The 25424-nt window shown below is 47.0% G+C and overlaps 1 protein-coding gene across 1 annotated transcript; it reads right to left on the minus strand.

Annotated features, from left to right (window-relative positions):
• Positions 1-24703, minus strand: LOC105476263 (sperm associated antigen 5). The gene is made up of 24 exons (XM_011732041.3): positions 24525-24703; positions 24139-24264; positions 16230-17320; positions 15946-16120; positions 9071-9145; positions 8737-8829; positions 8511-8645; positions 8179-8298; positions 7980-8072; positions 7763-7876; positions 7317-7410; positions 6998-7145; positions 6815-6917; positions 6518-6651; positions 6174-6312; positions 2437-2548; positions 2179-2265; positions 1790-1910; positions 1566-1677; positions 1099-1179; positions 800-955; positions 645-719; positions 437-517; positions 1-197 (listed from the first exon to the last, which is right to left on the minus strand). The coding sequence occupies exons 1-24, from the start codon at positions 24573-24575 to the stop codon at positions 126-128; spliced, it is 3588 nt and encodes a 1195-aa protein (XP_011730343.2). The 5' UTR covers positions 24576-24703; the 3' UTR covers positions 1-125.
• Positions 24704-25424: the final 721 nt, after the last annotated feature.

Here is a 25424-nt window from a genome sequence, read left to right on the forward strand (position 1 = left end):
TACATTAAATACACTTTATTTAAATAGCATTTATCTCAGTTGGCTCTATGCCAGTTGGTCTTGGTATTAGGGTAAAGGGGTATTGCAGGTAAAAAGGGGTGAAGCAGATTCTGGCCTTCAGTTTCTTAGCTCAGAAATTCCAGCAATCCCTGTAGCTCTTTGCATCCCCTCACCACCTCTGGAATAGAGAGCAGGGTCTGGGAAGAGAGGCAGAAAAAGCAGCTCAGGACCACAGGCCTAAGGCCCAGGGCTCCCAGCCCCAGGAGGCAGCCGCTGAATTAGAGGGGAGAAAACAGACACCACAGAGAAGCCTGCAATAGTGATTCAGGCCCAGCTCTCAGTAAAGGCTGGGAACGAGAGATGTGCTCATTAGTACCTCCTGGGGCCAGGCCTTGTACCAGGTACATTAGTTATATCACCTCCCTCCTGCCTGTACCTTATAAATATGCTGAACAATGTCATCTAGTTTTTCTAACTCCTTGTCAGAGCGCCGAAGGTTCTCCTCTAGGATATTTCTCTAGAAAGCAAACAGATTTTATAAGTCCTATGCATAAAAGAGCAAGCTTGGTAGGACAGGGGAAACATGGCAGGGCATTTGCTAATGATGGTAGGAAATGGCCCTGGAATGGCATGGACATTCTTACATGGCTCTGGAACTTGATCATGAGTTTTTCCTTCTCATTTTTCATCTCCAGGAACATCACTCTCAGTTTGTCCACCTAGAAATATGTCCAGATCAACAGGGGTACAGCCTGGGGTCCCCACCTGCTGTCCAGCTCCTCTGTTAACTCTGAGTCACCTCCTGAGAGAGCCACACTTTCTCCTGGATCCAATTGGTGGCCACAGGCTGGCAGTTGGAGTCCAGCTGGCCTTCCAGGGCCTCCTGGAGCACTTTGGTCTCTGTCTCCGCACGCCGAAGTGAGCGGGTAAGGTGGGTCACCTCCTCTCTAAGGCTCTGGGAATAAGAATGGAGAGGTGTCCAATAGGACATAAGGATAGACAACGTGTGGTGAACAAAAGTAAACCATTTCTCATATTTGGGATCCTGGCTGACCAGTAACACAGAAAGCAAAGGCCTGGGCATGATGGTGAACATACTATGAGCTCGCCACTCTTGTCTATCTGTTCTAGGATCTTCTCATTCTGCTGCTGTATCACTTCCTGGAGCTCCTTTTCATTCTGTGAGGGAAAGGAAGGTGAGAAGACACACGGAGAGCTGGTCTCTTCACAGCCGTTGCCAGGAGATAGGAGAGAGTGCCTGACCCATGCTCAGCCCACGAGACCAATTGATATCACTCCAATTCTTCCTCCAGGGCCAAGCCAGGCAAGGCACATTTCAGTGTTGGGAGAGTTCTGCTAGAGTTCCTGACTTCTCTCCTGGGTCTGCCTGGGAAGATAGGTCAGCCCATAGCTGAAATGTGAAATGTCTGACCCCAGGAAGGGCAAAACTAGGGCAGTGGTTGGAAAATCCCCACCACCCAGATTCCTGGAGAGATAATAGCTCCCAGTGGGCCAGTAGAGCTGCCCCAGTTCTTCATTGCCCCACTTCTAGGTCCCTCCTTCACCTTGTAGCGCAAGCACAAGGCCTGGTTCAGCTTCTCTATGTCTGCTTCCTTTGCTTTCTGGGCTTCCTGATGCTGTTCTTCCTGGGCTTGTAGCCTAGCCTGCAGCTCACAACTGAAGAAAGGAAGAATTCAGCAACATTCTTGTCCTCTCAGGGGCCAGTTCAACCCTTGGTATAAGAGGCTGTCTCACTGTCCCTCTGTCACCAAAACTGCATCCCACTCACATTTTTCGCTGCAGAGTCCTGATGGCTTCTTCTTTAGACTCTTGTAGCAGGGAACAAAGACTCTGAAGCTCAATAGTCATAATACTCATTTCTGCCAAGCTCTCCTCCATACCTGGGGTCTCTGAAAGAGAAAGTCCCAGATAGAGGTCTAGCCTTCCAGCCATGGAAGGAAGGAGGAGTGTATAGCCATCATTTCCACAACTCTTATCCGTGTTCCCCACCCACAGGATTTGAATGTCTGGAACATTACAGATCCCAGAAGGCAGAAATAAAATGAGCCCAAGTAGAATTGAGGTTTTTAGAGCAAAGCACTTCTCACTGCTTTTGTCTTTACTCATCACCACCAGATTTTCTAGAAATGAGGCAGGATCCCTGGAGCCCCTCCTAACCTGCAGGCTGAAGGGAAACCATTGATGCTACTCGGGTGAAAGCACTCTTGTCACTTCCAAGCAAGGGCACAGGAGTTGAATCTGGCTCTAAGAGAAAAACCAATAATGGGAGAAGGCCCCTCTGGTCATCCAGGGAGGGGTCTATCATAATGGAAGCCAGGGTAAGACAGACAAGCCCGCTGGTGGACATCTTCAACAGCTGAAGATATCGGGAGCAGGGTTACAAATTTCCCACCCTCAAATCCCAGGGCCTTTAACCTTCATCTGCCACTGTTATCAAGATGCTTCCCAGGAAGGTGCTGTCATTAGGCAGAGGGTGTTCCTGGGTGGGAGCACAGGCTGTACTCAGCAGAAGGGTCTCTTGTTCAGTCTAAGGGCAAAGAAGAAAAAATAGCTGCTGTTCAGGTCTAGTGAACTCCTGGGCTTCCAGGTAACTCCCAGCCATCTCCTCCAAAATGCTGTTCCACCTATTATCTCAATTATCTATCTTCAACTTCTCCATTAGTGCCTTTCCCTGAACATGTTTATATTCTTCAGCCTCTCCCACAAAAACAGCAGTGTTTTTAAAAAAAACCTAAACAAAACCCTTCTTCTTACCTTAAATCCCCTTTTAGCTACTGCGAAAGAAAGAAAAGAAAAAAGAAAAGAAGGAGCCTATACTTCTTTTTCTTTTTTGAGACGTAGTTTTGCTTTGCGGCCCAGGCTGGAGTGCAGTGGCGCCATACCTGCTCACTACAAGCTCTGCCGCCTCCTGGGTTCACACCATTCTCCTGCCTCAGCCTCCTGAGTAGCTGGGACTACAGGCGCCCGCCACCACGCCCAGCTAATTTTTGTATTTTTAGTAGAGATGGGGTTTCACTGTGTTAGCTAGGATGGTCTCGATCTCCTGACCTCGTGATCCGCCCGCCTCGGCCTCCCAAAGTGCTGGAATTACAGGCGTGAGCCACCGCGCCCGGCTTATACTTCTTGTTTATAGTTCTCACCATCTATTAACTCCCCAGCCCACTACACTCAGGCTTCTCCCTTGTCATTCCGCCTAAATTCTTGTCATTTGGTTCACCAATGGCAGCCTTACTTTCAAATGCAATGCATACATTGAAGCTCTTGTTTTACCTGACCTATTTGATATTGATGACCACATTGTTCTTTTAGAAACTTTCTTTTCTTAGCTTGCAGGACATGAGTCTCTCTCCTTTAAAGGCAGGCCTCACACCTTTCTGGTTATTTCTTCTCTATCCACAGGTCCTTCCTTAACTGTTGGATCCTCTGGGTTCAGTCCTTGGCCCTAAATTTACTCTAATTCATTTTGTGGCCTTGCCTTGGGAGCGCCACAAAAACATCTACTTCAAACTTCCTTTCCACATGAATGACTTCCATCCCTCTCTCAACTGGATTTTTTCCCAGTCTGCAGACTCAAAAGGCTAACTGCCTGTGAAGAATCTACCAGAAGGTTCCACAGTCAAATCTGTATGAAGCTGAGTTCACCATTTTCCCTGTGCCACCCTATCAAAAGTCTTTTCCTACTCCTGTATTTACTATTCTAGAGCAGGGAGAGGGAACACTAGCAAATTGTGGCCTACAGGTCAAATCTAGCCTGCCAACTATTTTTGTAAATAAAGTTTTACTGGAACGCAGCCAGACCCATTAATTTACATATCATCTATGGCTGCTCTTGAACTACAAAGGCAGAGTTGAGTAGTTGAGACAGAGACGATATGGCCCAAAAAGCCAAAAGTACTTATTATATGGTCATTTATAGGAAAAGCTTGTTGGCCTCAGTTCTGGAGGAGCTGTGCTTGTGGCTGCAGCAGCTAACTGGCTGTGCACAGGTAAGGCCAGGCAAGGCAGGAGCCGCTCAGCATCTCTGCTTTGTCTCCTTGGCTCTTCCCCTGCCATCCTCGTCCTGCTACCTGGGACTCCAGGATGTGCCCTTTCGACCCTTTCCTAACATCTTCGCTCCTTTCCGCATACTTGAAACCCCATGGCTCAACCTTTCCTGTTCTATCCCTCCTCAGCTCTCCCACCTGAACCTCAGCTTTTCCAATCCCAAATCCTCCTCTTCTTTTGGATATTTCCTTGGAGTCTGCATCTCCTACCCAGAGCATTTCCTGCTCAGCCTGCTCCCTCTCCTCCTAGGCTAGGTCCTCTCTCCAGTTCTCCCGCCTTCTCTGCCCCCCGGGTCTAGGTCTCTCCCACCAACTGGTTAGCCTGCGTCACCATTACCTCCCCTCAGTCTCATCTCTCTCTCAGGCTCTCCACTCCTTTCAGCCTTGGTCCTCTGCCCTCCCGTCTGGGTGTCTGAGTTGTGGGGAAATGAAGTGCTTCCTATTGCTATTCCTCCCGACACATAGGTGAAGTGCTCCCTGAGCATGGAGATGATCCGGAGGTGTCACTAACCCGTCTCCACACACTAACACAGCTAACCCACTGGGCCCTCTTTCCTAGCAATCTAAGGATCATCATTCACTCTTCTGCCTCTTACATCAAATTGGTCACCAGGTTCTACTGCGTCTGCTTCCTAAATATCTATTGAATCCATTCACTCCATCCTTTCCTTTCTACCGCCTATAAAACTGCCATTATTTCAAGCCTTCAAAATCTGCCTTCTGGCTACTTCTCCAGTGTTGTCTCCTGCCTTGCCCCACGTAGCTCTCACACTGCAGCCATGAAGAGCTGCTTCCCATTCCTCAGACTTGCTGCATTCCATATGAGCGGCATCTTGCCTTGTTCATCCTCTAGTCCCAGCACCTAACCCAGGTTTTATAAGGTAGACACTACAAAAAAGAACACATCATGTACAATGCGCATGACTTTCTACATATGACTCTCATATGTCATCAGATGAAACTTTCATACACCATTCCCTCTGCCTAGTGGGCCTTCCTAAATACCCACCCCTACCCCACAAACTTCTAAATCTCAAGACTGTACCCAAGGTCAGCTGCTTTGAGAAGGGATCCTAATTCTAGAAGGTTGAAGTGGTCCTCCCCTCTCTATCTCTCACAGTGGTCCATGCAGACCTCTACCATGATCATAAGTCAAAATGACAAGTTTACATCTGGTTGTCTTCCATGCTAAACTGTAGATTTGTTGGCATTTCCTGTGCTCGGCACCCAGTTGGGAAAGAGGATCAGGTCATAAGCAATTGCCAGATTTTAGGATATTTGTTGTGTCTGAATAAGCTGAATATTCTGCTGAATAAGCTAATTACCTGTGTATTCTAAATGATATCAACCACTTATTGTTTAGTGCACACTGCGGGGAGGCCAAAGAAGGCTGTATTTCTGCTTTCTTGAAACATAGTCTGATTGAAGAGACCAGGTATCCAAGGAAAATTAATGCAAATACAAAAGGAGAGTAAGTTCATGAGAAATATGGCACAAGAAAAGATCGCCAGGTCCACATGATTTGATTTGGGAACATTTCAAAGAAGGTGAACCAGGGAAGATTTCTTTTTTTGGGGGGAAAGGGTTTCACTCTCACCCAGTTTGGAGTGCAGTGATACAAAAAATTAACCAGGTATGATCATGGCTCACTGCAAGCCTCAACTTCCCAGGCTCAGGTGATCCTCCCACCTCAGCCTCCTGGATAGCTGGGACTACAGGTGCACAACACTACACCTGGGCTAATTTCTGTATTTTTTGTAGAGATGGTTTTCACCATGTTGCCCAGGTTGGAAGGGAGGATTTTAATAGAATTGGCATTTCCAGTTTGAAGAAAGAAGAGAATGAATGTGGGAACAGCTAGAGTCTGGGTTCTGGAGATAAAAATGGGGACATATGTGTAGCATACAGGCAGTCTAGCTGGGGCAAAGTGTTCATAATAGGGAGGTAGAAGACAGGGGAAAAAAGGTTTAAGCAACAGGCTAATGAGGTCCTGTAGGTAACTGAAAGTCATATAAGGTCACAGTTAGAAAAAGAGTAATGTTTTACGAAGACTATTCTGTAAAATAAAGATACAATTGGAAGAGAAGAGAAGGAACCCCGGGATCCTACCTTCTCCTTTAGTTTTGTCTGTAGGAAGAGAGTCAGCCTCTGTAGTTGCTCAGTCAGCACCCCTAGCTTTTGAGAGTACTGCCGTGTTTTCTCCAGGTCTTGCTCCTGGTTATCTACTATGGTGCTGGCCAGTTTAGCCCTGAAATAAGGAACAAGGAAGATGACCAAAGACCAAATTACCTTCTCTGAACGCCTCTCCCAAATCCCCACAGAGCTGCATTAAAGGAGAGAAACGAGAGGCTCAACACTCACAGTTCTCTTCTTGGAGATTTTGGCTTCTAGAAGTGTTCCTGACAAAAAAAAATAAGCACTTGGGGGGAAGTACAGAGAGTTAGACAACTTACGTTAGGTTCTCTACAGTGTCCTTGAGGTTCTCACACTGCAAGCTGCGCTCCCGGAGCACTTCCAGTGTGGTTTTCAGTTGACACTCAACCTGACCCAGTTCCAGGTGAGCAACCTGATTCTCCTGGTCTGCAAACTGGGAAGACAAGAGAAGCAGCAAGACAGGGAGGGAGAATTTTAGTGCCCTAGGGACAGAGGCTTTTTCTAGTTCATGGTCTCAAACCTTACCTCAACATTATCAGGCAAGAATCACACTCTTGAGGTTTACCAGCTCCCTTAGCCCAAGCCATATTCCTTACCTCCAAGGTCTCTTTCAGGTCCCGCACCTCTTTGGCCAGGACAGCTTGTTGCTGCTGCAGTTCTGCCTGCATGTGTTTTAGTGCCATCTCTTCCTTTTGCCATCTGTCAGAGACCATATATTAGATCCCATTTGGTCCTAATTCCTGGATGCCTACTGCCACAATACCCTGTTAGGAACTCACTGAGCAGCCTGCTCCTCATTGCTCTGGATAAGTTGGGAGAGTAACTCATCCTTCACAGCCAGGTCCTGGGCACAATGGGCATGCTGACTCTGTAGCTCTTTTAGCTGGTTGTCCAAGTTGGCCAGAATCTGCAACTGAGCCCGGAGATCTAGAACAAAAGTATCCTAATGACACTATGCAGTTACCAGGCCAGAAACTGCCCAAACCTCTGCTCCAAAGAAAGTGCTCCTGAGTACTTCCTTGCTCTAGTGCCACACTCCAAGCCTTAACAGGGCTCAACTGCTTACATGCGTGCATACACACACACACACACAAACACCTGTTGCTAGACGACTGTTTTCCAACTCCAGTTGTTCTATTTGGCCTTTGCACTCCTCTAACTGGGCAGAAACTTGTTCCAGCTCCCTGGAAACCTAGGAAGAAAAGATGGTTTTCCTCCTGTAGTTTCTCCTGAATCAATAATCCCAGGACTTGGTCCAGCTTCTCTTTCTGAACAAGACAGAAAACTACCTTGCTCCTGGGCATCAACATTGCAGAAAATAAGGTTGATCCTCAGGAAAAAGTAGAGACAGGAGAAAAGTTGCTAAAGTAAAGATGCTGAAGGGCAAAGGAAAAAACTGGGCTTAAGGCCATCTTACAGCTAAGGGACCTGGCTGGCCTCCAAACCCACAGGGTGAAAAGAAAACAGATCCAGGGTAAGAGGCTAATGATATCACACATTAGAAAGGAAACCAAGCCTAAGCAGTCCCCACTCCTGGTCTGTACCTCCTGCTTTTCCTCAATTGCTGCATCACGTTCCTGCAGGGCCTGCCGGCTCTTGACTGTGAGTTTCTCTGTGAGTTGTCGAGACCGACTCAGCAAAGCTGTCCATGTTGTATACTACCAGAGGAAGCAAGCAGGTCAGTAGAGCACACTTGAGGCAAAGCTCCTAACAGGACTTGATGTGAGTAAGGAATTAATTATGATGGCCCCAAATACTCACATCCAGTTGCATGGACCTCCAGTCTTGTCGCAAGGTAGAAGTAAGACTCACTGTCTGCTGAACCAGCTCTTCTTGCTCGGTATGAAGCCCTACCTACAAAAGAAAGATTGCCTAGGAGGGAGCCCCTTCCCTTTGGATACAGGTCCACCCTCCCAGTCTGTCAGCACAGACCCCAGGAAAGAAAATGCCCTTAAATTACCAGTTGGGTCTGGGTGTCCTTCAGAAGGCCTCTGAATTCCTGCATGGATGCTAGGTCCTGTTCCAGCTGGCTGATGCGCTGGCTGGCATGTGCACAGAAAGCCTCCAGCACTGTCTCTGCCTATTGAGGGAAGAGGTTGCAAGGACACAGTGGGCAACAGGGGAGCCAGCACAAAAAGCTGTAACCATCTGACACCTCAATAGATCAGTTCTTTACTCCCCAGGGCAGGCAGTTCTTAGGCCACCCATCTGTGTCTAAAGTGCATTTGTGTTCCTACAGGAACCCTGAGGTGGAAACCTCCCACATACAAGAACAAATGCCTGGCACCTTACCACATCCTTGCCTCTGAGAGCCATTTCCTCTCTGTGCCTTGCCTCCTCCCTTTCTGCTTTGAGGCTCTGGAGCTTTGCCCTCAATTTCTTCAGTAAATCAAAACAGCAAGAGACCAAGATTTCTGTATGCCGAGACTATACAATAAGAATCAATTGATGTGTCTGGTTCTTCTTTATGACTTTTAGTCCCACCACAGGCCTCTACCTCCATCTTCATGCTGCTTACCTCCTGACTCACAGTAGTTTTATCTTCTTCTAAATGCAACAGGGATAAGTGAAGCAAGGATATCAGCTCTTTAGAGACAAGCAGCCATGATTGCTGTAGAGAAAAAAATGGGTAGGTGAGATCAAATAGTCACTAAACAGGCAACAGGGGCACTGGGGAGGAAAACCACTAACCCCAAATTCCAAGCTCCCCATAAGGAGATGTACTTTACAAAGGTTTGGAAACCTTCCTTCACCACCACAGCTTAGTATCACCATCTACTAACCACCCAAGATTCTCCATTCTTGATCTTCACAGGAGACCCAGTGGTGGTGTAAGGTCAATCAACACTTACCATGACATTTCTGGCCTGCTGTAGGGCCTGTCCCATCTCATGGCTCTCCTTAAGATGCTGAAGTTTATTAGTTATCTAGCCAGAAAAACAGAGTTGTTCCTTGTTTTGTTTGTTTTTGAGACAGAGTCTTGCTCTGTCATCCAGACTGGAGTGCAGTGGCACAATCTCAACTCACTGCAACCTCCATCTCCCAGGTTCAAGCAGTTCTCATGCCTCAGCCTCCCAAGTAGCTGGGATTACAGGCATGCACTATCACACCCAGCTAATATGTAGTTTTAGTAGAGTCGAGGTTTCACCATGTTGGCCAGGCTGGTGGTCAAAGTGCTGGGATTACAGGGGTGAGTCACCATGACCAGCCAAGTTGTTCCTTTTGAGTAGGCAACATGTACTGCCAGCACCTCATTCTTCCTCCCACCCAGTGAGTTATAGGAGCCTTTCCTATTTTATTTATTTTTTATTTTCTGTAGAGATGAGGTCTTGCTATGTTGCCCAGGCTGGTCTCAAACTCCTGGCCTCAGACACTCCTTCTGCCTCGGACTTCCAAAGTGCTCCTCCCACACCCAGCCACCTTTCCTATTAAAAGTAGGAGCAAAGTTCACAATTCAATTCAGTGAAGCCAAGTCAGAAAGAAAAATCCACAGGTAGGTAAAAAATTTCTTTGTTTAGTCAGGCACAGTGACTCATGCCTGTAATCCCAGCACCTTCAGAGGCTGAGGCAGGAGGATCACTTAGGTCCAGGAGTTCAAGACCAGCCTGGGCAACATAGTGAAACCCCATCTCTTTAAAAAAAAAAAAATTTTTTTTTCATTAGCCAGGCAGGCATGGTGGCACGTGCCTGTATTCCCAGCTACTCAGCTGGATTGAGGTGGGAGGATCCCTTGAGCCCAGGAGGTAGAGGCTGCAGTGAGCCATGTTCATGCCACTGCACTCCAGTATGGGTAAGAGTGAGACCCTCTCTCAAAAAAAAAAAAAAAAAGGAAAGAAAAAAAAAGGATAAACCAATTTATATCCTACAGATAAACAGAGTATGCTTACCAGCTTTACCTATTTTATTATTTGCTATTGAGTCACAAGAAAATGGCATCTCACTGTTCAATTTGCATTTTTTAATGCCAATAATGCTAACCTTCTTAGGTATTTATTCATCATTTTTACTTCCTTAATTGTCTGCTCATTATCCTGGGTCAAATAGATAAAACTCATAGTATGCATAGAGTAAGTAAGTATGATCTCAAAGGCAGTAGAACCCTGGAAGATAAGTTCTAAGAGAAAAGTGGGAGTCTTCATTACTGAGGCAAGGCAGCCATCATCTGGGGAAAAAATTACTACTGGAGCAGCAGTGCTGATTTCTTGGAGTTCATGGCTCCCTTCCCCAGCAAAGCAGTTATCATTCACTGCTGCATCGTGCAGTAAGGCACAGAGTAGCACATGAGCTTGGATAGGGCTCACATAGTGCTCAGCTGGACAGTCAGGCAGGTGATGAGATTAATGTGAAGGAGGCAGCCAGGCAGCAAGGACATGGCATGGTGATGGAGAATGGCTAAAGGTATGTCATTTCCCCTCTTTGGTTCTGCTTCAGTGGCCTACAAAGGGACCTGGCAAGCTTCAGGGGAAGAGGATGCAAGGCAGATTCAGGGATGGGAAACAAGGTCAAGAACCAGAGGAAAGGATACAAAGATATAAGAAAACAGGAGAGAAATTGAGCAGCTGGAGGAACACGGAGCTTACGATTTCCAGGATTTTTGGCAAATGGTAAAGTCACTACTTTGAGGATATTTCAACTCAAAGGAGGTCTTTGCACATTTGGGGACCATCTCTTCTTAGCAGCAGCCACCTATTATCTCAACAGCCACAATGGTGAAGTGCTATCAATTCCTTCACCTGACACCATTCCCTTCCTTCCTAGGCCTGTGTTGTAACAGAGTCCTCTAGAACATTGTTGTTATTGTTGTTGTTGTTTGAGACAGCCTGTTGCCCAGGCTGGAGTACACTGGTGCGATCTCAGCTCACTGCAACCTCCACCTCCTGGGTTCAAGGGATTCTCATGCCTCAGCCACCCAAGTAGCTGGGATTACAGGAGTGCACTACCATACCTAGCTAACTTTTGTATTTTTAATAGAGATGGGGTTTCACTATGTTAGCCAGGCTGGTCTCAAACTCTTGGCCTCAAGTGATCTGCCAGCCTCAGCCTCCCAAAGTGCTGGGATTACAAGCGTGAGCCACCACATTGGGCCAACAGTGGTCTTTTAGCTACTTTCCTCTCATATTTCCTGCAAAAACTAAGTACCCTTAAGTTTAAATTGTTACAAAGACTTTAACGTCCAGCATATTACCAATATTGACAATTTAAAATAATTGTTTGGGCCGGGCGCGGTGGCTCACGCCTGTAATCCCAGCACTTTGGGAGGCCAAGGCGGGCGGATCAGGAGGTCAGGAGATCGAGACCATCCTGGCTAACATGGTGAAACCCTGTCTCTACTAAAAATACAAAAAAATTAGCCGGGCGTGGTGGTGGGTGCCTGTTGTCCCAGCTACTTGGGAGGCTGAGGCAGGAGAATGGTGGGAACCCGGGAGGCAGAGCTTGCAGTGAGCCAAGATCGCGCCACTGCACTCCAGCCTGGGCGACAGAGCGAGATTCCGTCTCAAAAAATAATAATAGGCCGGGGGCGGTGGCTCAAGCCTGTAATTCCAGCACTTTGGGAGGCCGAGACGGGCGGATCATGAGGTCAGGAGATCGAGACCATCCTGGCTAAAACGGTGAAACCCAGTCTCTACTAAAAAATACAAAAAACTAGCCGGGCGCGGTGGCGGGCGCCTGTAGTCCCAGCTACTCGGGAGGCTGAGGCAGGAGAATGGCGTAAACCCGGGAGGCGGAGCTTGCAGTGAGCTGAGATCCAGCCACTGCACTCCAGCCTGGGTGACAGAGCGAGACTCCGTCTCAAAAAATAAATAAATAAAATAATAATAATAATAATAATAATTTTTTTTTTTTTTTGAGACGGAGTCTTACTCTATCCCCCCGGCTGGAGTGCAGTGGTGCAATCTCGGCTCGTGGCAACCTCCGCCTCCCGGGTTCAAGGGATTCTCATGCCTCAGCCTCCCGAATAGCTGGAATTACAGGCACCTGCCACCACACTCGGCTAATTTTTGGTTGTTTTTTTTTTTTTTTGAGACGGAGTCTCACTCTGTCACCCAGGCTGGAGTGCAATGGTGCGATCTCGGCTTACTGCAAGCTCTGCCCCTGGGTTCACACCATTCTCCTGTCTCAGCCTCTGGAGCAGCTGCGACTACAGGTGCCTGCCACCACACCCGGCTAATTTTTTTGTATTTTTAGTAGAGACGGGGTTTCAGTGTTAGCCAGGATGGTCTCAATCTTCTGACCTCGTGATCCACCAGCCTCGGCCTCCCAAAGTGCTGGGATTACAGGCGTGAGCCACTGCGCCTGGCCAATTTTTGTATTTTTAGTAGAGACGGGGTTTCGCCATGTTGACCAGGCTGGTCTCGAACTCCTGACCTCAGGTGATCCATCCACCTCGGCCTCCCAAAGTGCTGGGATTACAGGTGTGAGCCACCACACCCAGCCTAAAATAAAATTATTAGATTACTCTTAAATATATCCAGTGGCATAAATACCACATACACCAAAATGATATGATACCTAGTTGCTATCTTTTAAAAATACAAGAAAAAGCTCTTCTTAGCAGTCAGAAATTTTATTATGTCATTGCTTTTTCTCTTTGAACATTTATTTTTCTCACAATTTCATCCTAATGTAATATATTTGTATGCTTTAAAGTCTGTTATAGCTGGGCACAGTGGCTCACACCTGTAATCCTAGTGCTTTGGGAGCAAAGGCTGGCAGATCACTTGAGCCCAGGGGTTTGCGAACAGCCTGGCCAACATAGCAAAACCCCATCTCTACTAAAAATACAAAAAAATTAGCTAGGTGTGGTGGCATACACCTACAGTCCTAGCTACTCAGAAGGCTGAGGTGGGAGGATCACCTGAGCCAAGGAAGCTGAGGCTTTAGTGAGCCCTGATCACAACATGGTACTCTAGCCTGGGTGACAGACCGAGACTCTATCTCAAAAAATAAAAATAAAATTTGTTATTAACCATCATCTCTGCAATAACAACAAAAGTTCATCTAAATTTAAATTAAAATTTCCTTTCAACTCCTTTGACTAGAAGAAAAAGTGAAAAAGCTTTCTTTTGGATAGAGAAATCTTTTAATCAGTTGTATAGTAGTCACTGTAATAATTTCTAATAAAATAAACATGCTCAGCAAAATTTAATTGGAAATCACCTATTAATGAAATTGATGGAGCTTCCTTCCCCTTATTAGTTCATATATCTGTGGATTACTATAATTCTAGCAATAAGAAATGGTTCAGCAACAATTCATGACTCTGTTTTTTGAGGCAGGGTCTGGCTCTGTCGCCCAGGCTGGAGTGCAGTGGCAAGATCTCAGTTCACTGCAGCCTTCAACTCCCGGCCTCAAGTGATCCTCCACCTCAGCCTTCCGAGTAGCTGGGACTACAGACACAAACCACCGCACCCAGCTAATTTGTGTATTTTTTTGTAGATATGAGGTTTCACCATATTTCCCAGGGTGGTCTTGAACTCCTGAGCTCAAGTGATCCTCCCACCTCACTCTCCCAAAGTACTGGGATTACAGGTGTGAGCCACCATGCCAGCTGACTCCTTTCCATTCTTATAGATGTAAACACTGAGAAATCTTCTTCACATAAACAATAGGGGCCAGGCGCGGTGGCTCACACCTGTAATCCCAGCACTTTGGGAGGCTGAGGTAGGCAGATCACGAGGTCAGGAGATCAAGACCATCCTGGCTAACACGGTGAAACCCCATCTCTACTAAAAATACAAAAAATTAGCTGGGCACGGTGGCAGGCGCCTATAGTCCCAGCTACTCAGGAGGCTGAGGCAGGAGAATGGTGGGAACTCGGGAAGCGGAGCTTGCAATGAGCCAAGATCACGCCACTGCACTCCAGCCTGGGCGACAGAGCAAGACTCCGTCTCAAAAACAAAAAACAAAAAAAACAAAAAAACACATAGAAAAACAACAATAGGAATAAGTAGAAACAGAAGAAGGGAGGCTGAGCACAATAACTCATGCCTATAATCCCAGCACTTTGGGAAGCTGAGGTGGGAAGATGGCTTGATCCCAGAAGGCAGAAGTTGTAGTGACCCAAGATCACACCACTGCACTCCAGCCTGGGTGACAGCAAGACTCTGTCTCAAAAGAAAGAAAAGAAAAGAAAGTATGTTCTTCTTTAGTAAAGTGGGCATAGGCAATCAGGCATTTGAGAACGGAGAAGTAGGAAAGAAAAACAGTGAAGAATACATGTGGATAATGAGAATAAATAAGGTCTAATATTTGATAGCACAACAGGAGGACTACAGTCAATAGTAATTTGTATATTTAAAAATAACTAAAATAGGCCAGGCGTGGTGGCTCATGCCTGTAATCCCAGTATTTTGGGAGGCCGAGGCGGGTGGATAATTTGAGGTCAGGAGTTCGAGACCAGCCTGACCAACATGGAGAAACCCCATCTCTACTAAAAATACAAAATTAGCTGGGTGTGGTGGCACATGCCTGTACTCCCAGCTACTCAGGAGGCTGAGGCAGGAGAATCACTTGAACCTGGTAGGCGGAGGTTGCAGTGAGCCGAGATCGCACCACTGCACTCCAGCCTGGGCAACAACGGCAAAACTCTGTCTCAAAAAAAAAAAAAAAACAGGCTGGGCGCAGTTGCTCATGCCTGTAATCCCAGCACTTTGGGAGGCTGAGGCAGGTGGATCACAAGGTCAGGAAATCGAGACCAGCCTGGCCAACACAGTGAAAACCTGTCTCTACTAAAAATACAAAAATTAGCAGGGTGTGGTGGCATGCCCCTGTATTCCCAGCTACTCAGGAGGCTGAGGCAGGAGAATCGCTTGAACCCAGGAGGAGGAGGCTGCAGTGAGCCGAGACCACACCATTGCACTCCAGCCTGGGTGACAGAGTGAGACTCCGTCTCAAAAAAAAAAAAAACAACTAAGAGTATAATTGGATTGCTTGTAACACAAAGGATAAATGCTTGAAGGGACAGATACAGATACCACATTTTCCATGATGTGATTATTGCCCATCACATGCCTGTATCAAAACATCTCATGGACCCCATGAATATATTTACCTACTCTGTAACCACAAAAAATAAAAATTATTTTTAAAAATGTTTTAGGCTTATTCACAATTTTCCTTAAAATATTAAATATAGTCTACCAATGCAAAAAATGAAGAAAAAGAATACATGTGGAAGATGATGTTCTAAAAACCAATTCCTTTAAAACTTTCCTTGCTTGCACTACTTTGGAAAGTTTTGATGTACCCCAGGAGTATAGTGACTACCCATAGCTTTAAGGGGATTTTTCAGATCCTCAGCTTTTTTGTTTAAGAGACAGGGTCTCACTGTCTTGCCCAGGCTGAAGGGCAGTGGCATGATCATAGCTCACTGCAGCCTTAACTTCCTGGGCTCAAATGATCCTCCTGCCTCAGCCTCCTGAGTAGTGAGGCATGCAAAACCATATCCAGCTGATTTTTAAAAAATCTTTTGTAGGGATGGGATCTTGCTATGTTGCCCAAGCTGGTTTCAAATGCCTGGCCTCAAGCAGTCCTCCCACCTTGGCCTCCCAAAGCAGTGGGATTATAGGCATCAGCCACCGTGCCTGCCCAGATTCTCAGCTTTTACAAATGTTCTAAGTATAAGCTTGTGATAGGAGTCCCCTTTGCCCTCTGGCAGCTTCTCAGCTTAAATTCCAAGGAAGAGAGCCCACTGGGATCCTTCAAGCTTTGAAAGGAATCTTCTTACCCCACTGTGAGATGTGTCAGTCTGTGTGCTACTGTCCTGGGTTTCTGGGTGAGGGACAGCCAGCTGGCTCTTCCAGTCCCGAAGCTGGCGGGAGAGAACCTCCAGAATGACAAGAGAGCTCAGCAGGTTATCTTCCAAGTCATGTCGAGACAAGGCAGTCAGATCTGGAGGCCGGCTGCAGCAGAAACAGAAGAACATGACAAAAAGAAAGGGAGGGGAAGGGATGGGAGGGGAAGGTCCAGGATAATGGAACTCACGAGGCGCAAGAACATAGGGGCACTTACCCACACAGGAGCCGCTCTGTCTCAGAAGTACTGTCCTTGGTGCCAACCAGGCCTGCCTGGGATGTGTTTGTACTCTTTTCCTGTGGTGCTGAGGGAGTAAACCAAGTCCCCACCAAGCAAGTAGAGAAAGGGGTAGTGCCAACTGCAGCATCCCGAAGCATCGAGGGAATGGATAAGCTTTGGCGGAGATTTTCCAGCATGACAGAGGTATTTACACCTTTTTCCAGCCAGGCCAGTGGGGACATCCAAGACTCTGTATCAGAGCCAAGAATCCTACCAACATCTTCTACTGCTGGGCCTGGAGCTGCTTGGGATTCCATTTCTACTAGATTTGGTGTCAGGCATGTGGACAGAATATCTTCCACATTTGAGACAAGTGCTTGATCTTCTGATTCAGACTCCTTAGGGTGTGTAGGAAAGCTCATTTCTCTTTCCTCCATAGCTCCATGCTCTACAATTTCCTCCTCTGGGTCCACATGATTGACAGGGAAATCTGCTGCCAAGGCAGTTGAAGGGGAAAGCCAGAGAAAAGAGGAAGGCAAGAAGGCGTTACTTTCAGAAGGTACTACTAAGTCCTCAGGCACAGCCTCAGTCCTACTGTCCCTCAGGCTTTCCTTGGAGCAATTTAGTTGTTCAGAAGAGGGATTTGGTGGAGACTCTAAGAGATGGGACGGAGATTCCTGAAAGATAACTTTCTCAGATACAGCAGCAACAACTTCTGAAAACTTGTCTTCCATGCAGGGTGCCACCTCCTCTCTCACCAGATCTCCTGTTCTCAAAGGTTCATTTAAAGATATGCTGTTTGTCTCTGCCATGGTATCTAAATGGGCCTCAAATGTCATGTCTTGCTGCTGCCCCAGTGGAGATGGTATAAGGACGATGGTTTTAACCACATAGTTGTCCAGTGGGTCTACTGCTTCCTCAGACGTTTTAGGAGTAGAGCTAGTTTGGGGAACTGGATCTAGAGGCTGCTCATCTGATTCATGCTGACAGGCTTCCAGCCACTTTGAGGAATGACTGAAATGTTCTGAAGGGAAGTCTGTCCTCTTGGCATTTACAAAATCCACTGGAGATGAGTTGTTGCTGCCTTCCTGCCAAAGGAAACAAAAGTAGTTGTCTAAGGCGGTCAATTCGGTTCCCAACATACAATTACGAGTGCAAGATAGTGTCTAAACTCAAAAAAGAAAAGAATTCTTACTACCTCTGCTTAGGTAAGAACTAGGCTAATCTTGGTTGCTCATATAGAGACCCAATAGTAGGGAAAGAAAAGCTGCTAAGCCATTTTGGGTCCTTCCAAGTGAACCAGCCTACATTATAAACAGGCTGACAGCCGGGCGTGGTGGCTCACGCCTGTAATCCTAGCACTTTGGGAGGCCGAGGCGGGTGGATCACCTGAGGTTAGGAGTTCGAGACCAGCCTGGCCAACATGGTGAAACCTTGTCTCTACTAAAAATACAAGAATTAGCCAGGTGTGGTGGCGGGAACCTGTAATCCCAGCTACTCAGGAGGCTGAGGCAGGAGAATCGCTTGAACCCGGGAGGTAGAGGTTGCAGTGAGCCAAGATCGTGCCATTGCACTCCAGCCTGGGCAGCAAGAGCGAAACTCCGTCTCAAAAAAAAAAAAACGGCTGAGAATATAGATCCGTATCATGGGCAGATGGCAACTTGAACATGACCCCACTCCTTTCCATTCCGAAATCTTAACGCACTTGTAGATGAACAGGTGGGAGGAGTTCATAGGGTGTGAGTGAAGGCTCAAGCTCTGTCAGAATCTAGAGTTGGTACAAGATCTTCTCCCTCTTGGCTGGGCGCAGTAGCTAACGACTGTAATCCCAGCACTTTGGGAGGCCAAGGCGGGCAGATCACCTGAGGTCAGGAGTTTGAGACCAACTGACCAACCTGGTGAAACCCCCATCTCTACTAAAAATACAAAATTAGCTGGGCGTGGTGGCGCATGCCTGTAATCCCAGCTACTCGGGAGGCTGAGGCAGGAGAATTGCTTAAACCCAGGAGGCAGAGGTTACAGTGAGCCGAGTTTGCACCATTGCACTACAGCTTGGGCAAGAGAGACTTCTTTGAGACTCCATCTCAAAAGAAAAAAAAAAAAAAAAAAAGATCTTCTCCCTCTTGAAACAGATGAGAATTTGGGAACCAGAGTTAGAAAGCACATGGACCACAGAGATCCATGAAGTCCAGGGAGAAAGGGCAACACTAACCTGTGCCAGTGACCTAGTCGTATAGTCCACAGAGCTAAGGGCATCCTGAACACAGGGGCTGAACCAACTTGGCCCTTGGGATTTGAAGAGACCTAGACTTTGTAGCACAGGAGACTAAAGAGCAGAGAGACTTCCTCCTGATGCCCTGACAAGGGACTGACAACCTCCCTACTGCTGGGTCACAGGGAGAAAGACAAGTGCACCTTCTACCAACTGCACGATTGCTGGACCTGAGACTCAATGAACAACAAAAGAAAATATGAATGATCTTAAGTGGATCTGGTATAGCCAGAGAAAGGATAAACACTAAGATAGTTAGTAAAGGCAGACCTTAGGCCAGGTACAGTGGCTCATGCCTGTAATCCCAGCATTTGGGAGGCCACAAGTAGGTGAATCGCTTGAGTTCAAACCTCATCTCTACTAAAAATACAAACATTAGCTGGGTGTGGTGGTGCTGATGCGTGCCTGTAGTCCCAGCTACTCAGGAGGCTGAGGTGGGAGGATCATTTGAGCTCAGGGGACAGAGGTTGCAGTGAGCCAAGATTGCGCCACTGCACTCCAGCCTTGGTGACAGAGCAAAAACCTGTCTCAAAAAATAAGTAAATAAATAAATAAAAGAAAAGGTAGACCCTAACAAAACAGAGCTGCCGGAAGACACAGATGATAATCTGAACAACAAAAAACATGAGTACTTAAGCTTTAACTACAACATAAATACACAAAAAAAGACTTTTTAGAAATAATAAATATTATTTTAAATAAAAAATGTCAGTAAAATGAATTGAAAGAGTAAATTATCAGAGTTGAAACTAGAATTACTGGCCTGGACAAGTGGATGAAATATCTTAAAGCAAAGATAAAAATATAAAGAAATGTAAATCTGAAGGAAAAGCTAAAAGAATTAGAAGATAAACCCAGGAAACCTAACAGTTAAATAAAAGAAATTCCAGAAGAGAACATATATACATAAGGCACTGATTAACAAATATTAGAAGAAAATTGCCCCAATAAAAGACCTGAGTTTGCACATTAAAACGGCCCACCAGTTTCTAAGCAGGACTGACTAGAAAAGATACAAGCTAGACACATAATTATAAAATTTCTGTGCTACAACGAAGATAAAACTATTTTGGAAGCTTTAGATAGAAAGTCCAATTATTTATTAAAAAAATAATCGGCCGGGCGCGGTGGCTCAAGCCTGTAATCCCAGCACTTTGGGAGGCCGAGGTGGGCGGATCACAAGGTCAGGAGATCGAGACCACAGTGAAACCCCGTCTCTACTAAAAATACAAAAAATTAGCCGGGCGCGGTGGCGGGCGCCTGTAGTCCCAGCTACTCAGGAGGCTGAGGCAGGAGAATGGCGGGAACCCGAGAGGCGGAGCTTGCAGTGAGCCGAGATCGCGCCACTGCACTCCAGCCTGGGCAACAGCGTGAGACTCCGTCTCAAAAAAAAAAAAAAAAAAAAAAAAAAAAAATCAAACAGGCCAGGCGCAGTTGCTTATGCTTGTAATCCCAGCACTTTGGGAGGCCGAGGTGGGTGGATCATGAGGTCAGGAGATCGAGACCATCCTGGCTAACACGATGAAACCCCGTCTCTACTAAAAATGCAAAAAATTAGCCGGCCGTGGTGGCGGGCACCTGTAGTCCCAGACACTTGGAAGGCTGAGACAGGAGACTGGTGTGAACCCAGGAGGCGGAGCTTGCAGTGAGCCAAGATTGCGCCACTGCACTCCAGCCTGGGCGACAGAGCAAGAGCCTGTCTCAAAAAACAAAAAACAAAAAACAAAAAATAATCAAACATGAAATTTCTCATTTATATCAGTGGATAAAACAAAACCAAAGTTAGGTTAAAAAGGGCTTCTGATATTCTGGCACTGTCCTACTTACTGACCTGGGTATTAGTTACATGGATGTGTACTTTATAGTAATTTGTTATGCTGTTATGTTTTATTGTAATTTCATGTATCTTACTTTAATTTTGAAATTATTAAAAGGTATGGTGGCTCACACCTATAGTCCGAGCTATTCAGGAGGCTGAGGTGGGAGGATTGCTAGAGCTCAGGAGTTCAAGGTTGCAGTGAGTCAAGATCACACCACTGCACTGTCGCCTGGGTAACAAAGCAAGACCTTGTCTCAAAAAAAAAAAAAAAAAAAAACAGGGCGCAGTGGCTCACACCTGTAATCCCAGCACTTTGGGAGGATGAGGCGGTCGGATCACAAGGTCAGGAGTTCGAGTCCAGCTGGGCCAATATGGTGAAACCCCATTTCTACTCAAAATACAAAAACCAGCCGGGCATGGTGGCGGGCGCCTGTAGTCCCAGCTACTCGGGAGGCTGAGGCAGGAGAATCGCTTGAACCTGGGAAGCAGAGGTTGTCGTGAGCCAGGATCGTACCACTGCGCTCCAATCTGGGCGACACAGTGAGACTCCTTCTCAAAAAAACAAAAAGACAATATAAACATGAGTGTGTGTGTGTGCATATATACAAAATAGACACACATAAAGAGATGCATGAAAGAATTGTCAAATATGACAGTTATCTAAGATAACAGAAATATTTCTTCCTTATACATTTATATATTCAAATGCTTCAAACAATTAAAATCTATTAATAATCAAAAATTTACAAACAGGCCAGGAGCAGTGGCCCACACCTATAATCCCAGCACTTTAGGAGGCCACGGTGGGCGGATCACTTGAGGTCAAGAGTTTGAGACCAGCCTGGCCAACATGATGAAACCTCACCTCTACTAAAAATACAAAAAATTAACCAGGCATGGTGGCATGCGCCTGTAATCCCAGCTACTGGGGAGGCTGAAGCAGGAGAACTGCTTGAACCCGGGAGGCGGAGGTTGCAGTGAGTTGAGATCATGCCACTGCACTCCGGCCTGGATGAAGGAGTGAGACCCTCTCTCAAAAAAAAAAAAAAAAAAGAAAAAAAAAAAATTAGGCCGGGCACCGTGGCTCATGCCCATAATCCCAGCACTTTGGGAGGCTGAGGTGGGCAGATCACGACGTCAGGAGTTCGAGACCAGCCTGACCAACCTGGTGAAACCCTGTCTCTACTAAAAATACAAAAATTACCTGGGCTTAATGACACATGCCTGTAATCCCAGCTACTCAGGAGGCTGAGGCAAGAGAATTGCATGAACCTGGGAGGCAGAGGTTGCAGTGAGCCTGGATGGCACCACTGCACTCCAGCCTGGGTGACAGAGTGAGACTCTGTCTCAAAAAAAAAAAAAATTTGCCAGGCATGGTGGCATACACCTGTAATCCCAGCTACTTGGGAGGCTGAGGGAGGAAAATTGCTTGAACCAGGGAGGCAGAGGTTGCAGTGAGCCAAGATTGTGCCACTGTGTACTCCAGCCTGGGTGACAGAGTGAGACTCTCAAAAAAAAATTTTTTTTACAAAACAAAAATAATGGCTATTTTGTTGGGGAAAAACCCTTTTCATCGAGTAGCTGACTACATCTGGAGGTAGTACGCCCAGTAGTTAAGAGGGAAGGAGAATTCAATTTCAATCTAGTATTCTGCTATTGTGATTAAATAATCATGGTTAAATTCTATAAGCTCAGGCCAGGCGCTGTGGCTCCCGCCTGTAATCCCAACACTTTGGGAGGCTGAGGCAGGTGGATCACCTGAGGTCAGGAATTCGAGACCAGCCTGGCCAATATGGCGAAACCCCATCTCTACTAAAAATGCGAAAATTAGCCAGGCGTGGTGGCACATGCCTGTAATCTCAGCTACTAGGGAGGCTGAGGCAGGAGAATCGCTTGAACCGAGGAGGCAGAGGATGCAGTGAGCCAAGATCATGCCATTGCACTCTAGCCTACGGAACAAGAGCGAAACTGCATCTCAAAATAAATAAATTAATTAATAATCATAATAAATTCTATAAGCTCTATAGAGCTCAATTTCTACCTAGTACTTATTTATTTTCCACCTTAAGCTGTACTGTCTAATATGATAGCTACCTGTCACACGTAGCTATTTAAATTAAAAATTCAGGCCAGGCGCAGTGGCTCACGCCTATAATCCCAGCTCTTTGGGAGGCGAAGGCGGGCAGATCACCTGAGGTCATGAGTTCGAGACCAGCCCGATCAACGTGGAGAAACCCCATCTTTACTGAAAATACAAAAATTAGCTGGGCGTGGTGGCACATGCCGGAGGCTGAGACAGGAGAATTGCTTGAACCCGGGAGGCAGAGGTTGCAGTGAGCCGAGATCACACCATTGCACTCCAACCTGGGCAACAAGAGCGAAACTCCATCTCAAAAAAAAAAAAAAAAATTTTAATTTAATTTAATTAAAAATTCAATTCTTCAGGCCAGGCGCAGCGGCTCACACCTGTAATCCCAGCACTTTGGAAGGCCGAGGCAGGCAGACCACTTGAGGTCAGGAGTTTGAGACCAGCGTGGCCAACATTGTGAAACCCTATCTCTACTAAAAATACAAAAAATTACCTGGGTGTGGTGGCATGCACCTGTAATCCCAGTTACTCAGGAGCCTGAGGCAGGAGAATCCCTTGAGCCCTGGAGGCAGAGATTGCAGTGAGCCAAGATCACTCCACTGCACTCCAGCCTGGGTGACAGAGCAAGACTCCCATCTCAAAAACAAAAAAATTCAATTCTTCAGTCACCTCAGCCACATTTTAAGTGCTCGGTAACCATGTGACTAGTAGTTACCATGCTGGACAGCACAGATTATCAAATATTTCCCTCATCCCAGAAAGTTCTATTGGACAGTAGGTATTTTGCAACTCTTTCAAGAAAGACTGCTATCATCCTACTGTTACTCAGGATGTCATCTGTCTTTATACACTCTTTCCTCCTCAAACCAATTTTACTGATATCCCATCTCCTTCCAAAAATAATTCATATGCATGAAAATGAATAGATATGATTAATGAAATAACAAAGTCATGGTCAAAAAAGAGGAAGCAAAACTTCCTATTTTGCGAGTAACAGTAGCTGTATGTGATGACCCAGTTTGGCCTTGAGCTTTCTAGAAGGCAGAGCAAGAGGGAAAATATGGTAAACTGCATAGTTCTCATTATCAGAAAGAAAAGGATAGCAATTTCTTCAGGAAGACAATTTTTCCAGGCAGTTAGTCCCAAAGCCTTTCTTTGAGGAATCTTATACAGGAGTCAAGCTTCTTCCTTGACAAGTTTTGACAGCAACTGAAATGCAGTTTCTACATGGCTACATCTCTCAAGACGTTTAACAAAAGTACAAATCAGTGAGGGCAATTCTGCAAGGGGCTAGTTTAAACTAAGGTGATCCAAGTACCCTGCCTTCCAGTGGTGTAACTTGATCCCAGGAGAGTTCTGACTACCTCCTAGAGTGAATGGATATTGCTTCAATCTTACAGCTGACTGACCTTTCCATAAGTGACCCCATGTTGGAGGAAGAGCACTAATCAGAGTGGCAGGATTTCTAAGTAGTTTGATAAAGGTCGAAGGGAGGAGGAGGAGGAGGTAATAAAAACTAACAGCTAAACAGAGATTCAGGTTCTCAGTAGATTTCCTTTAACCACCCTAGGGCACCTCTCTGTTGGCCTGAATAGCTGTAAATGGATGTCAGTGACGTAGAAGACTTCATTATCGTTATTAATTATTCTAGCCCTGACCCTCTGTTCCCCTGAGCTCTCACCCTGGGCAAACAGCCCAGTCGAGAAGCTGTCCAGGCGAATCTCACCTGCAGCCCCAGCTTGCACAGTGATGGGGTCAGCGAGGAGCAAGCGGGGGGCCTTTTTCCAGAGTTGGTGAGGGCACCGGGCTGCAGGATAAGTTCGCGGAGAGGAGTTCTCATAGCTGGTTTTCCCTGAGAAAGAAATCAAGAAAGAGGGCTAGTGTGAGGAAGCCTGGGCTCTGCTAGCCCGCCCTTCCTCCCTCCCTAAGAAGCCCAAGAGGCGATTAGAAGAGTAGGCTCGCATTCTAGTCGCGCAGGAGCGGCAAGGCGAACAAAGACTCCACAAGCACCCAACCCCGGGCTCGACCCAACTTTCCAGGACAGTCGACACGGCCGGTGCCCCCGCGCCAGCAGCCCGGCCCAGCTCTCTCCGCCGGAGCTCTCCCGCTCACCGTCTGGGGCGAAGGCGACAGGCTAAGGCTCAGTTTTTTCACCCGCCACATCTTCAGCCAGAAGGCAGGCCGATCACGTCTCAAACCAAGTCGAGGACGCCATGTTCACCCGCCGTCTGTGTTTGAACCTGCTCTGCGCTTCCCAATTGGCTGCTTCAGGCGGGCGCGTCCGCTCGGCGCTGGGGCCCGGGGACGGGGGGCGGGTCCCGCGTTGACCACGCCCCCGGTCCTGCCAGCCCGTGGGTTGTCACGCGCTTTCCGCTGACGGAGCCCTCACCGCAGACACCGACTGTAGGGCTGGATGCGGGCCCGGCCCAGGACAGGTCTTGTGTCCTCACACCGGGAAGGACCCCGCAGGTAGCTGGGGAGTCCAGGAGTCTATCCCTCCTGATTCCAGTGGACCTCCTCACATTCATGGTGTTCACATCCAAGTTGTCTCCGTGGATGGAAAGAGGAAGCCGCTCCCTAGGTCTCCCTCAGGCCCCTCCAGCCGCAGCCTTGACGGGAAAGAGCCGGCCAGGGAGTCTAGAAGCCGAAGCGGTGACAAGCTGCTTCCCTAGGCTTGGTGGGCCCGCGTACAGGACGGCCTGGGCCGTGGTTCTTGACCTGGGCTGTAATGTCTCCAGAGTTTCTGGGCTTTTCCTGGGACTTGCTCAGGCCGGCTACCAGTTTACTGGGCTTACCGCCTACATGTATTGAACATTGAGTGTGTGCCTGGCGCTGTGCCGAATGGCGTGTAGTAGCTCATTTAATCCGCATAGGGACCTACGTAGTGAGAAATACTATCATACCCATTTGAAACAGGAAGGAGCTGAGTCAGTGAGACCGTGTGTAATTTGCTCAGCATCGCACAGATAGTTAAATGGCAGAGCCGCCCTTCCTCCCCGCCCTTCCAGCTCC

Source organism: Macaca nemestrina, chromosome 17 (genome assembly GCF_043159975.1).
Source record: "Macaca nemestrina isolate mMacNem1 chromosome 17, mMacNem.hap1, whole genome shotgun sequence".
NCBI lineage: Eukaryota > Metazoa > Chordata > Mammalia > Primates > Cercopithecidae > Macaca > Macaca nemestrina.

What these genes read in the sequence shown, in the direction of transcription:
- LOC105476263 (XM_011732041.3), bottom strand. Translation starts at nt 24,575, where the DNA reads ATGTGGCGGGTGAAAAAACTGAGCCTTAGCCTGTCGCCTTCGCCCCAG. An exon ending in CCTTGTGCTTGCGCTACAAG is followed by an intron (nt 1,180 to 1,565) that starts GTGAAGGAGGGA and finishes TTTCCCTCACAG; the next exon opens with AATGAAAAGGAGCTCCAGGA. An exon ending in TTGTTCAGCATATTTATAAG is followed by an intron (nt 198 to 436) that starts GTACAGGCAGGA and finishes CTCTCTTCCCAG; the next exon opens with ACCCTGCTCTCTATTCCAGA.